Source organism: Scyliorhinus canicula, chromosome 16 (genome assembly GCF_902713615.1).
Source record: "Scyliorhinus canicula chromosome 16, sScyCan1.1, whole genome shotgun sequence".
Taxonomy (NCBI): Eukaryota; Metazoa; Chordata; class Chondrichthyes; order Carcharhiniformes; family Scyliorhinidae; genus Scyliorhinus; species Scyliorhinus canicula.
In genome coordinates, this window is record NC_052161.1 from 8,995,294 (window position 1) to 9,011,494 (window position 16,201).

Sequence of the window (16,201 nt, forward strand, 5' to 3'; positions counted from 1 at the left end):
TTTGAAAACCTCAGCCGCCTCCCTCGAAGTCGCAGCCACGCAGGTCCACCGCATGGAGACCACACAGCCCGCCCTGCCTGCGCCAGCTCTTTCCCCGCTCCTTCATTCTTGCCTCCTCTGGGTTCAGCTGGAAAGTACTCAAAGTCCGACGGTTCTGGGTTTGTAACCTGCTCCGGAGACTTAAGCATGGTACCCAGGCTGTCGTTCCTGCACAGTACTGAGGGAGTGCTGCACTACCGGGCTGGCTGTGATCATTGATATCTGTGGGAGCTTGCTGTGCAAAACGGGCTTCTCCTACATTGCAACAGTGACTACACTTCAAAATTCATTTATTGGTTGTAAAGTGCGTTCGGGTGCCCGAAGGCCTTTCTCAATACTCGGTTGGGGGGGGGGGGGGGTGCATCTTAAAGGTGGCTGCTTTTGATTTTTGAGAAGATATATTATCATATGTCAGTGGGATTTCTCTTCGGGTGTCGCCATATGGGAGGTCAAAACAATATGGTCTGGAGTGACGTTGGCCTGCTGCCGTTAAAGAGGTTAAAGCTCTCAGGAGTCTCCAGGAAGCTCTGCGCTATTTCGGTAACGATTACATTTTGGGATAAGTCAGGGTTGAGCTGTACTCTTGTCTCCTAATCCCAGCAGGAAGCTGCCTCCACACACCACACACACTGAAATCACTTTCCCAGGACCGGCAGCACACTTTGATCCGCCGGAAATTTTCAAGTGCTGTCGTCAAATTCAGACGGATGGCTCCCATTTCCCCATTCAATCCCTCCTTCCACATCTCCGGCTCAAAACACACATGGTCTTTCAATCTGTTTGAAAAACATCAGAATCCCCAAACTCTCAGTAGACGGTTGCTATAGTTGCAACCACTCGATTTAGTATTCGGGTTCAATTTTTCCAAGAAAGAAATCATTTGAAGGAAGTGGTCTTTGCATTGTCCCAGCTTTTATTTTCTAATGCTCTCATGGGATGTGAGCATCGTTGACTGGGCCATCATTGAGTGCCCACCTCTAAATGCCTTTGAGAGGGCATTTAAGAGTCAACCACATTGCACGTGGATCGACAGTTTTAACTCCAAATGTTTATGAATTCAAATTCCAAATGTTTATGAATTCAAATTCCAAATGTTTATGAATTCAAATTCCAAATTTTTATTGAATTCAAATTCCAAAATGTTATTGAAGTCAAATTCATCTGTGCTGGGATTCGAACCCAGGTGCCCAGAACATTACCCTGGGTCTCTGGATTACAAGTTCAGTGAGAATACTACTGCCTTCCCTTTTCCAAATTTAGTTTTTGCAAACTAAATACATTTATTTTTCTATGATCCCTGCGAAGAGCACTTTGAGTCATTTTTCAATAAAACATTTCAAATTAAGGTCAGTTCAGCGTGGCCAATCCACCCACCCTGCACATCTTTGGGTTGTGGGGGTGAGACCCACACAAACACGTGGAGAATGTGCAAACTCCACATGGACAGTGACCCAGGGCTGGGCTCGACCCCGGGTCCTCAGTGCCGTGAGGCAGCAGGGCTAACCCACTGCGCCAGACACAGGGACCTTTTATGAACACAGAGAAAAATCTGGCCACCTACAGGAGGACAGACCTGTTGGGGTCTGGACAGCCTTCTCCGAAGCAATGTCCAAGGTTGTGGGGGTGAGGGTGAAGCCATGCCTAAATGTGGCAATCTTCAGGGTATCAGAGCAGCCAGAGCTACACATGCGGAAGGGGGCCTAACGCCCTTGCTTTCGCTTCCCTCATCGCACGCCGGAGAATCCCGCTCGGCTGGCGATCGGCAGCACCGCCCATGGCTGCAGACTGGCTCGCTGAACCTTTCAGAATTTCTCCCCCTGGAGAAGATCAAATATGCCATCCGAGAACGGAGGAAAGGCTTCCTTACTGCCTGGGGGGCAATTTGTCGGCCTGTTGCAGAACCTGTTCGAGGCCAACAACAGCCAGTAGAAAGGAAAATGGGAAGGATTAAAAAGGGACAAGAAAGAAGCACAAGGAGGAACATCAGGGTTGCATAACCAGGGGGTAAGGCGGAGGGGGGGGGTTCAGGCATATAGCCTGAGAGGGACAAAGTGAGATAACACTAGGGGAGGGGGGAGAGAGGGCAAAGCTCCCCCCCCCCCCCCCCCCCCCACATCCACAAAAAGGACACAGCGGAAGCCAACGGAGGGAGAAAAGAAAAGGGAGGGGGGAAAGGGGAGGGAGCGAGGAGAGAGGGGGCACACCCCTGATCGGCCAGGGAGGACACCAGGCAGGGTGGGGTATGTGCAGAACTAGATGGCAACAATGTGTAAATAAAGAGTAAGACAAAGCCTTTTAACATTGTATAATAAATGAAAACGAACGGCAGATGTACAGAACTTTGAAAATGCCAACAAAAGATCTTTTTTTAAAAATGAAGTGGCCAGTCATGGACCCTTCCGAGATTTTTCCCACTGAAAATGAACACAGCTCTGACAGACTCTGCACAGCAAGACTCCGCAGCCATTGGTTCCCTCCCCCACTCCACCTCACCCACCATGTCTACTCTTCCTGTAGGCGTACCTCTTTCACAGCCCGTGTCTTCGAGACAAAAGCTTGCTTTGTGCCCTTCTGCGACCTTGGTGCCATTCAGGGCGAAGAGGTCATAGTGCGAGAAGACCTCCATGCTGTGATAGTGCCTGGAAAGACAATAAGCATTTGGTTTCTGTGAATGCACAAACTTGTGGCTTCATCTGCAAGTTTCAATTCGGAATCAGGACCGCCTCTACCTTCGGCAATATCTTTTTAAAAATAAATTTAGAGTGCCCAATTCATTTTTCCAATTAAGGGGCAATTTAGCATGGCCAATCCACCTATCCTGCACAACTTTGGGTTGTGGGGGCGAAACCCACGCAAACACGGGGAGAATGTGCAAACTCCACACGGACAGTGACCCAGAGCCGGGATCGAACCTGGGACCTCAGCGCCGTGAGGCTGCAGGGCTAACCCACTGTGCCACCGTGCTGCCCTCGGGGGGGGGGGGGGGGGGGGGGGCTGCAATATCAGGAATCAGCAGCTATTAAAGGGCCACCACTGGTTGCTCGTAAGCACGGCCATTTCCATTTGGAAATAGAAAGGGGTTTGGGGTATGACGACCCTCAAAGGTTGGTTTCCCAAGGTGGACAAAGAGGGTGAGATTGAGCAACAAAGGTTTGGTGAAAAGAGAAAGTTGGCAAAGAGGAAAGTTCCAATCTCTCAGTCTTTCGGTACCATTCCAAAGAGCTGCTTATGTTCAGCCACATTCTGGGCGAACTCTGAAAAGTCAGGCACACAAAGTCGGTAAGGAAGCCAACTCTGAAGGGCCCAGCACGTCGGGCATTTTACAATTTTCAACACCCAATAGTGCGAGGAACACTTACCCCAAAAAAGAGGCCCAGCAGTGCAATGGACACTGAGCAATGTATTATTGATCCTGACGGGTCTATTGGCCGTGTGCCTTCCAGCAAGAGGCCATTCATCCCACCACTGTAAAGACTGGGAAAGTCTCTCTTCCCGGCTGAAACAATGGACATCCAGCCTAACCTCCGTCACATTTCACAAAGGAACCTTTGCAATCAGCTGACAGTCCGAGCCCTCTTAAAGCATAAACACAGCGGCGAGGGGGAGGAATGAAGGGCTGTGATTAGTGTAGAGATAGTTAGCGAACTTTATAAATAACATTTAAAGATACGTTGCAATTCAGAGAAGCAAACTTCCCCTTTCCTGCACAAACAAGCGGTTATTTTGTCAGTGTTGCTGAGTGGATTTTGGGCGTATCAGCAAGTGGTCTGCTGGTACATTCTATCAGATGCTGGATAATTTGAGCAGTAAATTGCTGTGGACATGAACTGTCTTAATTAGTTATGTCAAAAATAATTTTACAGCATTAAATTTCGACAGATTATAGATATATATTTACATACATCACTCAGCTCAAAATACATAGCGCTCTGTGATGTTGGCATCACCGTCAGAAAGAAGCACCCAACTGGAAAAGTGACTTTTCTAGAATGCGCGCTGGTTTGGGTTGTAGGAGATGGCGACACTTATCCAGGAGTTCTTGTTTTTAATTCATTTTTGAGGTGTGGGCTTCGCTGGCTAGGTCAGAATTTATTGTCCATCCCTAATTGTCCTCGAGAGTGGTGGTCAGCTGCCTCCTTGAGCCACAACCATCCATGTGGTGTAGGCACACCCACTGTGCTGTTAGGGAGGGAGTTCCAGGATTTTGACCCAGTGACAGTGACAGGCGATATATTTCCAAGTCAGGACGGTGAGTGGCTTCAAGGGGAACCTCCAAGTGTTGGTATTCCCCATGCGCTGCCTATGTCTCTCGTGATGGTCCAGGTCAGGGTTTTGGAAGGTGCTGTTAAGGAACCTTGGCGAGTCACTACTGTGCACCTTGTAGACGGTGCACACGGCTGCAACTGTGCATCAGTGTTGGAGGGAGTCAATGTTTTTTTTTAAATATTTTTATTCAAGCCATTTTCATTTTCTATGCAACACACAAAATACAACCATCTGTATTCAACTATCATATAACAACAGCTCCCCATTATCTTTAATACCCCACATGCCCCACTTTATATCCGTATAATAAAACAACAGTAACTATAACACAAAAAATGCAAAAAAATTAACCCCCCCGCCACCCACCACTGATGTTTACAGATCTTCAAAGAAGGAGATGGACAACTTCCACCTCGAGAAGAACTCCTCCTCCGACCCTCTAATGGTAAACTTTATCTTTTCCAGATGCAAGGGTTCCGCCAAGTCACTCATCCACCCAGCTCCTTGGGTCGTTCCCGAACTCGCCACCCTAACAAGATCCATCTCCGGGCTATCACAGAGGAAAACGGCAATGCATCAGCCTCTCTCCCCAGCTGTACTCCCGGATTCTCCAAACCCAGAATATCGGCAGAGCCACTTTCACCCCCAACATCTTTGACATGGTCCCCGAGAAGGACTCCCAAAACCTCACCAATTTTGGACAGGGCCAAAACATGTGAATATGGTTCGCCAGCCCCCTTAAACACCGCCCACATCTATCCTCCACCTCCAAAAAAACCTGACTCATACGCAACTTTGTCATGTCCGCTCTCCGCACCACCTTAAATTAAACTTAATCTCGCACAAGAGGAAGCCACTTTTACTCTCCGCAGGGCTTCCCTCCAACCCCCCCCCTCCATCAATTACCCTACTCAGCTCCTCCTCCTCCTCCTCCAACAAGGCCCTCTCCCTCTCCATCAACCACCCATACATATCAGAGATCCTATCCTCCCCTATCTCATCCTCTTTTCAAGCAACAAAGAGGGCAGCAGCCATGGAAACATAGCCAGCTCCTTCCGAACAAAATCCCGAATCTGTCGGAAACGAAACCTCCTTCTCCCTTGGCAACTGAAAGTTCTCCTCCAACACGCCCAGCTCTGCAAAGCTGCCTTCCACAAATAAGGGGAGTGAATGTTTAAGGTGCTGGTTGGGTTGCCAATCAAATGGATTATTTTGATGTCCAGGTAAAGAGTTTGAGTAGAAGATGTTACAATGAGTGTGGATTCCAACAATATCTGAAGTTAGAAGCAAGAGATTGACTGGACAACTAAACAGGAAGTTGGTTTGACCCTGATTTAATGAAAGAGAGGCAATGCTCCTGAATATTGCAGTTATTGGGAAGTTCTAACGTGATCACATTAACGCTGGAACGGTGCCATGTTTATTAGAAGACAAAAATAATCAGGTTTTGTTGGCTGGGCGACATACAAGCTTGTTTAATTAGGGCACTCTTCCAATTTCTTTCTGGAAATCAGGTCTTATTCTGACAATGTGTGGGAAGTTTCACAAAGAATCTTACTAGGGGGAGCTGAGGTGGGGGTTATTGTGGTGGGCCAAGGTTGGAGTGCACGGGGGTAGGGATATGTAACTCTTGTTTATCCAGATGAAGCAATTAGGAACCGGATTTGAGATCAGTTAGGAATTCCATAGGGCACAAGGTCTAAAGTTGCTATTTCCTCGAGATTCCCAGCTCACTGATGGAACAGAATCCTCACAAGAATGTTGCTAATTTGCTGGCTGATGTGCACATCAATCTCCGGGGCTGCTACAAAACCTTCACAGGACAACAATGTATTTAGGGGCTGGTTCAGCACACTGGGCTAAATAGCTGGCTTTTAAAGCAGACCAAGGCAGGCCAGCAGCACGGTTCAATTCCCGTACCAGCCTCCCCGGACAGACGCCGGAATGTGGCGACTAGGGGGTTTTCATAGTAACTTCATTGAAGCCTACTCATGACAATAAGCAATTTTCATTTCATTTCATCCAAGAGCCTGGGCCCCACAAACTCATTTCGAGGCCCAGCTAGTTAAGTCCTTACTGCACTGTAGGTAGGACAATGTTTATTAGTTGTTTTCGCAGTGCATTCATTGCATTACTGGGGCTGGTTTAGCTCACTGGGCTAAATCGCTGGCATTTAAAGCAGAACAAGGCAGGCCAGCAGCACGGTTCGATTCCCATAACAGCCTCCCCGGACAGGAGCCGGAATGTGGCGACTAGGGGCTTTTCACAGTAACTTCATTGAAGCCTACTCGTGACAATAAGCAATTTTCATTTTTCATTTCAACATCAGCTCAATGGGCTGTTGGCTTAGTGCGACCACATGCTAATGCGTATTTACGCATTTAAATATATGAAATTATTTTAAGTTGATCTTTGCAACCTGCTACGCAACTACAGTGTTTAATACCGTGGCCAAATTACAGAAGGTATTCATTAAATTTAATTGGAACCTCGTTTTGTGAAGCAAGTGTCGATGGATACAGCAATAGTCAATCTTCACTTTCTACATCAGTTAAAACTAATTGTAAAGACGTGGACTGGTTATTCCTGTCTCCTCACACGCCACTGATATCCAATGTAATAACCTCAGCACTGGACATAAGGATGTGGGGATGATTGTTTTCCCCGAGCTCCGTGAGGCGTATGAGTTCTCCCGCTCGGGGAGCTTACCCGTACTTGTATGAACGCCCGGCCAGTCTGGAACTGGTGCTCATGTATACAATTGTTGTAAAATAAATGCTGTTTACTTTTGCTTACTTTGGACTCCCCGACCTTATTGAACCGACTGTGACCCTCAGCCCAGAAAGGAACAGTGAGACAACATGGAGAAGTTAATAAAGAAAGAACTTGCCTTTATATATTATCATTCATGGCCTTAGGACTTCCCAAACTGCTTTTACAGCCAATAGAATTCCTACAGTGCAGAAGGAGGCCATTCAGCCCACCGGGTCTGTTCCGACCCTCCGAAAGCGCACCTCACCTAGGCCCATTTAGCTGCCCTACTTCCGTAAACCCATCTAGCCTGCACATCTTTGGACTCAAAGGGGCAATTTAGCACGGCGAATCTACCTAACCTGCACATCTTTGGTACGTGGGAGGAAACCAGAGCATCCGGAGGAAACCCACGCAGACACGGGGAGAACGAGCAGACTCCACACAGACAGTGACCCAAGGTTGGAGCCGAACCAGGGTGCCAGGCGCTGTGGGAAGATAGAACATGCAGTGCAGAAGGAGGCCATTCGGCCCATCGAGTCTGCACCGACCCACTTAAGACCTCACTAATACCCGATCCCCCTAACACAATAACCCCTCCTAACCTTTTTGGACACTAAGGGCAATTTTACATGGCTAATCCACCTAAGGCAGCAGTGCTGACCACTGTGTCACCATGCCGATGTTAATGTCTGAAATTTAGTCATTGTTACAATGTCAGGAGAGGCACTGGCATAGTGGGCTAATAATCCAGACACCCAGGGTAACGCTCTGGTCACCTGGGTTCAAATCCCACCACAGCAGAAATCTGAAATTACAAGTGAAAAACATTGCCGATTGTTATGGCAGCACGGTAGCACAGTGGTTAGCACTGTGGCTTCACAGCGCCAGAGTCCCAGGTTAGATTCCCGGCTTGTGTCGCTGTCCGTGCGGAGACTGCACGCTCTCCCCGTGACTGCGTGGGTTTCCTCCGGGTGCCGCGGTTTCCTCCCGCAGTTCAAAGACGTGCAGGTTAGGTGGATTGGCCATGCTAAATTGTCCCTTAGTGTCCAAAAACAAGGTTAGGAGGGGTTATTAGGTTCTGGGTATCGGGAAGAAGTGAGGTTTTAAATGGGTCGGTGCAGACTCGATGGGCCGAATGGCCTCCTTCTGCACTGTATGTTCTATGTTATAAAAACCCATCTGGTTCGCTAATCTCCTTTGGGGAAGGAAATCTGCCGTCTTTACCTGGTCTGGCCGACACGTGACTCCAGACCCACAGCAATGGATTGCCGTTCACTGACCTAACTCCACATTCTCACCTTCGCCCCAAATCCTCAATACCTTTGCTTACAAAAATCTATCAATTTGAGTTTAAACATTTTCCACTGCTGGAGCAACAATTGCCATTTGCTGAAAAGATTTTCAAACTTCTACCACCCTTTGTGTGTGTAGAATTATTTCACAATTTTACTCCTGAGAAACCTGGGGCGGGATTCTCTCAGCCTGGGGTCGGGCTGGAGAATCCCCGCGACCGCTGCGAATCGCACCCCGCCGCCCTGCCGCCGGCACGCAATTCTCCGCAGAGCCCTACATGGCTGCCCCGCCGATTCTCGGCCCACCGTCCGTCGTAAAAACGGCGAGTCCCACCGACGCCATCCACACCTGCTCTCAGCTGGCGGGAACTCAGCGTTGAAGGGTCGGGGGGGGCCTGTGCAGGGAGAGTGGGGGTCTGACCCGGGGGGGGGGCCTCCAATGTGGACTGGCCCATGATCGGGGCCCACCAATCGGCGGGCCGGCCTCTCTGGCTGGGGGACTCATTTCCTATGCGCCGGCCGCTGTAGCCCTGCGCCATGTTGCGTCGGGGCCAGCGGGTTGAAGGAGGCCAATGCGCATGCGCGGATCCCGCGGTGCCCAGTTCACGCCGGAGTCGGCAGCTGGAACGGCGTGATTCGCTCCAGTGCCGTGCTGGCCCCTTCTAGGGACCAGAATTAGTCCTCGGCTCAGCCCGTTCACGCCGTCGTAAACAACGGCGTGGACATTCTGTCGCGGGATTAGAGAACCCCGACCCTGCCCCTAATTTTTAAATGACTTTCCCAATCCAGCCAGTGGCAATAGTTAGTCTCTATCCACCCTTAACATCTCGAAAGCTCCATCACACTATAACCTGACAAATTCCGGGCCATACACCCTCTAGTTTATGGAATTGCTCCTCGTTATTTGACCCTGGGGTCCCGACATTTGGTAAATCTGCACTGCGCACCCTCCAAGGCCAACATATCCTTCCGAAGGTGCGCTGGCCAGAACTACTCACAGTAACTCCGGGTGTAGTCGAACCAAAGCTCTGTATAACTGAAGCATGACTTCAACCCTCTTGGATTCTAGTCCTCTCGGTAAAAAGGCCAGGATTACATTAGACTTTTTCATGATTCCCCCCCCCCGCCCATTCATGACATTTGAATGATTTTGTACATGGAACACCAATGTCTCCAGCTTTTCACCCTTGATAGGGAGCACTTTGTTCTATCCTGTTTAGGTGCAGATGGGATATTTATCTACATTTGTCACAGTTTTGCCATTCACTTCATCTATTCGTATCCTTTTGAAATGTCATGCTTCCCTCTGCTCACAGTGCTGCCCACCTTTGTACCATCAGCAAATCTAGATATGTGGCCTTCTAGCTGGTTTAGCTCACTAGGGGCTGGTTTAGCTCACTGAGCTAAATCGTTGGCTTTTTAAAGCAGACCAAGGCAGGCCAGCAGCACGGTTCGATTCCCGTACCAGCCTCCCCGGACAGGTGCCGGAATGTGGCGACTAGGGGCTTTTCACAGTAACTTCATTGAAGCCTACTCGTGACAATAAGCGATTTCCATTTCATTTCATTTTATTTCTATCCCAAGGTCTTAATAAATGCAATGAAGAGTTGAATTTTTGAAACAGATCCTTGTGGGATACTACACCTCAAATCCTGGCCAAACCATCTCCTTATCCCTCTTCTGTGTCTCCTGATAAATCAGCCAATTTCCTAACAGTCAATAATTTACCTTCAATTTCTTGAGTTTCAATTTTAGTTAACAGTCCCTTACGAGGAACTTTATTACCTTCCTGATGTCCATGTGAATCACATCCATGGATATTCCCTGTTCACTATGTTAGTCTCCCTCACAAAAAATGTAATCAGATTTGTCCGGCATGACCTGTCCTTTACAAATCCATGATTATCTGACAATGTCACTCATTAGCACAATTACTTTCTTCATGACTGTGCCCCTCGCTGGCCTTTTCCGGGAGTTTGTAAAACATCCCTGGCACTAGTTGAAGAAGAGCAGGAGAGTTCTCCCAGTGTGTTGACCAGGATTTATCCCTCAACATGAGTTCCCATCATAAATTCACAAGTCAATCGTCTCCGTGTGGTTTCTTGGCTCCTGCTGAGCAGCAATTGACCATCATGTTCGTCTACTGAACTGCAGTGACCACTCCTTGACAAGTGACGCCTTGGCTGCCACGCACTTTGGTTCATCCAATGCACATTTACGCACTGTCTAAAAAACATGTTCTTTCCCTTTACCCCAGGTTAACACTGAGGCCAACTTTAGAATCCTTACTGCTGTCTTTGGCAGTGATAGGATTCTAGCTTCATCTGCGTAGTTCCTCATTTTAATACATAGACCACACAACTTTAAAATATCTTTCACTTTGAGTTAACGTGACATTAAACCCCCCCCCCCCCCCTCCCAAGCAATCTATGGCACAGCTTATGGTTTTTAAATCACCTCTCACGGCCCCAAGAATTCCAGCTAGTGACGTGATTCTTACTGAAGACTGGAATTTACATGGCAAAGTGCATTCATTGGCAAGACACAAACTGTTAGATAAAGCAATTAGCTCCACATATGGGCCCCAGACAGCAGTATTGTTCACACTCAGCGGTCATCCATTCTGTGGCTTTCCAGAAATTGACATTGTGCGTGTTTTCTAACAGCTTCAAAGGAAGAGTTATTAACCGCCATCGAACAGCTACACCCACAGCTTCCGTACTTATCAGTGGAGAGTGGAATCCTTGATTCCCTCTTGCCTGTTGACCCCGAGGTCAGCTTTGACAGCTTTACTGAAGGTTACAGCCAGTACACTGGGACAAACGTATGAAACAACGAGATGCTGTAATGCTGGCGCGCAGATATCAAATTCACTGAGCAGTCTTCTCCCTAATCCATCAGCTCATATTCTTCATATCCTCAAGTGCTCTCAATGGAAGACAAAATCTCAATGATCAAATTATGGGGTTCAGATCATTTATATACAGAGTATCAAATACTCGGGAGTGAGTTACAAACTGGAATCTAATCGAGGGGTTTGGGTGGTTTACATATAGAACAGATACCCGGGAGTGAGTTACAGACTAGAATCTAATCGAGGGGTTCAGGGTGGTTTATATATAGAATAACAGATCCCCGGGAGTGAGTTACAGATTGGAATCTAATCGAGGGGTTTGGGTGGTTTATATATAGAATAACAGTTACCCGGGAGTGAGTTACAGTCTGGAATCTAATCGAGGGGTTTGGGTGGTTTATATATAGACTAACAAATACCGGGCAGCGCGGTGGCACAGTGGGTAGCATTGCTGCTTACGGCGCTGAGGACCCGGGTTCGAATCCCGGCCCTGGGTCACTGTCCGTGTGGAGTTTGCACATTCTCCCCGTGTTTGCCTGGGTTTCACCCCCACAACCCAAAACATGTGCAGGATAGGTGGATTGACCACGCTAAATTGCCCCTTAATTGGAAAAAATTAGGCACTCTAAATCTAAAAAAAAAGAATAACAGATACCTGGGAGTGAGTTACAGACTGGAATCTAATCGAGGGGTTCAGGGTGGTTTATATATAGAATAACAGTTACCCGGGAGTGAGTTACAGACTGGAATCTAATCGAGGGGCTTGGGTGGTTTATACATAGAATAACAGATACCCGGGAGTGAGTTACAGACTGGAATCTAATCGAGGGGTTCAGGGTGGTTTATATATAGAATAACAGATACCCAGGAGTGAGTTACAGTCTGGAATCTAATCGAGGTGTTTGGGTGGTTTATACATAGAATAACAGATACCCGGGAGTGAGTTACAGACTGGAATCTAATCGAGGGGTTTGGGTGGTTTATATATAGAATAACAGATACCCGGGAGTGAGTTACAGTCTGGAATCTAATCGAGGGGTTTGGGTGGTTTATACATAGAATAACAAATACCGGGCAGTGCGGTGGCACAGTGGTTAGCATTGCTGCTTACGGCGCTGAGGACCCGGGTTCGAATCCTGGCCCTGGGTCATTGTCTGTGTGGAGTTTGTATCGAATAACGTATCTCTCCATTACCCAACGTTCTTTCAATTTTCTTTTTGACAAATTTATATTGTGATCTTTTGGAGGATGACACAGTTCCTAGTTATGACCTTACCCGTGACAGCTGTGCCAGATCCAAGATTCCCGTCCAGCCCTTGGTCTGAAGTCTGACCTGCCAATGTTGCTTATCCGTGAGGAGAAGCGGAGCAGCCGGCGATGTCCGAAAGGCCAGTTCATTGCGTCCGCTGACTTTGCCAGGCAGCCTTCTTCGTACGCACAGTAGAGCTGGTTAAGGTACCTGTCCTCCAGATATGCAGACTGCTGAGCCTCGTTGCCATCCAGGACAAGGTCGGGAAGAGCTAACAGCACCAAGCAAAGGGAGAGTTTGAGATTTAACATTTCCTCAATGCACTCACCGTATTTTGCCTTTTGTCAGTTCTAGGTTTTTTCCTCTTTGCTCCCATCCCTGGAGAAGTTTGTCACCGTCCCCTGAGCCACGCTTTGTCCTTCACACGGGAGTCTAGTTAGTGAATTGTCCAAAGGCTATTCAACTGTGGAGTGCACCATATCACCCACAAGGTGGAATCTGACGCCGGCGCTTGGGCAGGACAATGGACCGCCTTCCTGTCCCAGTGACAACTGACCCAGTGACAGGCAGGGGGGTGGGGGGGTGGGAGGGGGGGGGGGGGGTACCATAAGGGGAGCATGAGAAACAAATCTGTGCAGTGTTGCTTGTGGGGGGGTTTCACACTGTGCTGCGGGGGTCACTCATTTAAAGGCACTCAGCGCCTGATCAAAGGACATGGTATTGGGAAGCAGGGTGGGCCATTGACACCATCCTTCTGCCCGAGCTGTCAATCACTACCCTGGTGACCCCCCCACCCAAGAGTCCCGTTCCACCACATTACTCACCCGCCTCCATAACCCCTGATCCCTTTATTAATCAAGCCTGGCTTTTCAAAGTTCACAGGGTCACCAGTAAACAGCCGCACCGTGGTTACTGATCAGCATGTCAGTAAGTTTACAGAATACAGTGGAACCCCGTTAATCTAAACCTCTGCTGAATCTTGGAAAGCCGGGGTCAACAATGAGACGCTGTTCTGAATTGAGCTAACAACTCTGGCGACAAGGATTTGGGGCAGGGAGGGGGGGGGGGGGGGGGTGAAGGGAGAGGGGAAACGTGGTGAATATTCACTGCAATAATGCCAGTGTTAAAAGAGTTAAATTGAGAGAAGAGGTTGCATCGACTTGGCTTGTCTCGAAGATTAAGGGATGATCGAAATGAGGAATTGAAAATGACTAATGAAGTTGACAGGGTCGATGGAGAGAAACTATTTCCTTTGCCATGGCGGCGGGGGGGGGGGGGGGGGGGGGGGGGGTAAGGGCGGTGCAGGAGTTAAGGGGCACTACCTTAGAATTCGAGCCAGACTGTTCATGGGGTGATGTTGGGGAACACTACTTCACACAAAGGCAGATGGAAACCAGGAGCCTCCAGTTCTTCAACAAGCAGCTGAGGTTGAGCTGAGGCGGCAGGGTGGCACAGTGGTCAGCGCTGCTGCCTCACAGCTCCAGGGTCCCAGGTTCAATTCCGGCCTCGGGTGACTGTGCGCAGTCTGCACGTTCTCCGTGTGTCTGCGTGGGTTTCCTCCAGGTGCCCCGGTTTCCCCCCACACTCCAAAGATGTGCAGGTTAGGCGGATTGGCCATGCTAAATTGCCCCCAAGTATCCAAAAGGTGAAGTGGGGTTACTGGGTTACAGGGATAGGGTGGGGGTGTGGGTTTAATTCGGGTGCTCTTTCCAAGGGCCGGTGCAGACTCGATGGGCCGAATGGCCTCCTTCTGCACTGTGCATTCCATGTTTCTATGATTGGTAGTCAAACGAAAATGTCAAAACTGTAATTGATACAATTTTGTTATTGTTGAAAAGAGAGTCATGTTGCTGAAGATTTTTGTTTTGCACTCAACAGGAGAAATACAAGAATACCAAATTTCAAAATCAGAGTCAACTCGCCAACCAATCAGCCTGTGGTATAAATTGTTGTGATTGGTTGAAATTTAGCATTCCTGTGTCTGTCCTAGTGTGTGCAGCATTCGTCAAAATGTTTCTCTTTTCAGCAATAGGCAAGGTTTTTCTTAGGGGAAAGGAAACCACGGTGAGTAGTAAACTTTAAGAATCAGGCCAGCCCTGATCAAGTTGAACGGGGAACAGGCTCAAGTGCCTGAATGGTCTCTGAGTCAGTCCCGTCGTCTACCACTCCGCCCCAACCTGTTCCCGCTCTCCCCCCCTCCCCAACCCACGCATGTGCTTTGCAATAGGAGATGCAGGCCAGGTCATACTCACATTCTGTGCAGATAACGCCGGCAGCGAACCGCCCGCCACCTTGCGGACAATCGACATATCCACGGTGATGAGTGCACTGCAAGATCGATAGCTCTGTCCCGGAGCAAGAGGTTCCGCTCAGGACTATGTTGCTCATGGAATGGTCTCCCTGCCAGTACCACGTTTCCTTTGAGACAGAAGTAGAAGGTTTCACTCAAAGTACAGTCCAGGAGTGGCTTCACCCTGCTATGAAACTCTTTCACCAAGTGCACCTGATGGCGAACAAGTTCAAAGCAATGGGCGGCTGGTTTACCAGTCTCTACAATGACCCGTTGTTCAAAGAAAATGGACCAGTTAGTGAAAGGCAGCATGGTTTTGTACAGGGAAGGTCATGTCCCACCAACATGATTGAGTTTTTTGTAGAGGTGACAAAGAAAATTGATGAGGGAAGGGATGTGGATGTAGTTTATATGGACTTTAATAAGGCATCTGACAAGGTCCCACATGGCAAACTGGTCTAAAAACTAAAATCACATAGGACTCGGGGTGGATTGGCTAGATGGATACAGAACTGGCTTGGTTATAGAAGACAGAGAGTAGGGGTGGAAGGGTGTTTTTCTGAATGGAGATCTGTAGCTTGTGGGGTTATATACATAGATACATAGAAGATGAAATGAAAAAATGAAAACCGCTTATTGTCACGAGTAGGCTTCAATGAAGTTACTGTGAAAAGCCCCTAGTCGCCACATTCCGGCGCCTGTCCGGGGAGGCTGGTACGGGAATCGAACCGTGCTGCTGGCCTGCTTGGTCTGCTTTCAAAGCAGATAGAACCAGATAGTTCTTAACAGCTAAACCAGATAGGAGCAGGAGAAGGTCTTTTGGCCCTTCGAGCCTGCTCTGCCATTCATCACGATCATGGCTGATCATCCAACTCAATAGGCTAATCCTGCTTTCTCCTCATAGCCTTTGATCCCATTCTCCTCAAGTGCTATATCCAGCCGCCTCTTGAATATATTCAACGTTTTAGCATCAACTACTTCCTGTGGCAATGAATTCCACAGGCACACCACTCTTTGTGTGAAGAAGTGACTCCTTATCTCTGTCAGAAATGGTTTACCCTGAATCCTCAGGCTGTGACCCCCTGGTTCTGGACACACCATCAATGGTAACATCTTCCCTGCATCTACCCTTCTAGTCCTGCTAGAATTTTATAAGTCTCAAAGAGATCCCCCCTCATTCTTCTGAACTCCAGCGAGAACAATCCCAACCTAGTCAATCTCTCCTCATTTGACAGTCCCGCCATCCCTGGAATCAGCCTGGTAAACCTTCGCTGCTCTCCCTCGAGAGCAAGAACATCCTTCCTCAGAGAAGGAGACCAAAACTGCACACAATATTCCAAGTGTGGCCTCATCAAGGCCCTGTATAATTGCAGCAACACATCCCTGCTTCTATACTCAAAACCTCTCGTAATGAAGGCCAACATACCATTAGCCTTCTTTACCGCCTGCTGTACCTG

At 48.4% G+C, this 16,201-nt stretch overlaps 1 protein-coding gene across 2 annotated transcripts in view; it reads right to left on the reverse strand.

The window, feature by feature from the left end:
* Positions 1 to 16,201, reverse strand: part of loxl4 (lysyl oxidase-like 4) — a 149,529-nt gene that overhangs the window by 15,962 nt on the left and 117,366 nt on the right. For both annotated transcript variants that reach the window (XM_038773151.1, XM_038773152.1), the window contains 3 exons: positions 14,707 to 14,872; positions 12,482 to 12,725; positions 2,563 to 2,678 (listed from right to left, as the gene is read on the reverse strand). In XM_038773151.1, the coding sequence (XP_038629079.1) occupies positions 2,563 to 2,678; positions 12,482 to 12,725; positions 14,707 to 14,872 (526 nt within the window). The remainder of the gene's footprint in view (positions 1 to 2,562; positions 2,679 to 12,481; positions 12,726 to 14,706; positions 14,873 to 16,201) is intronic.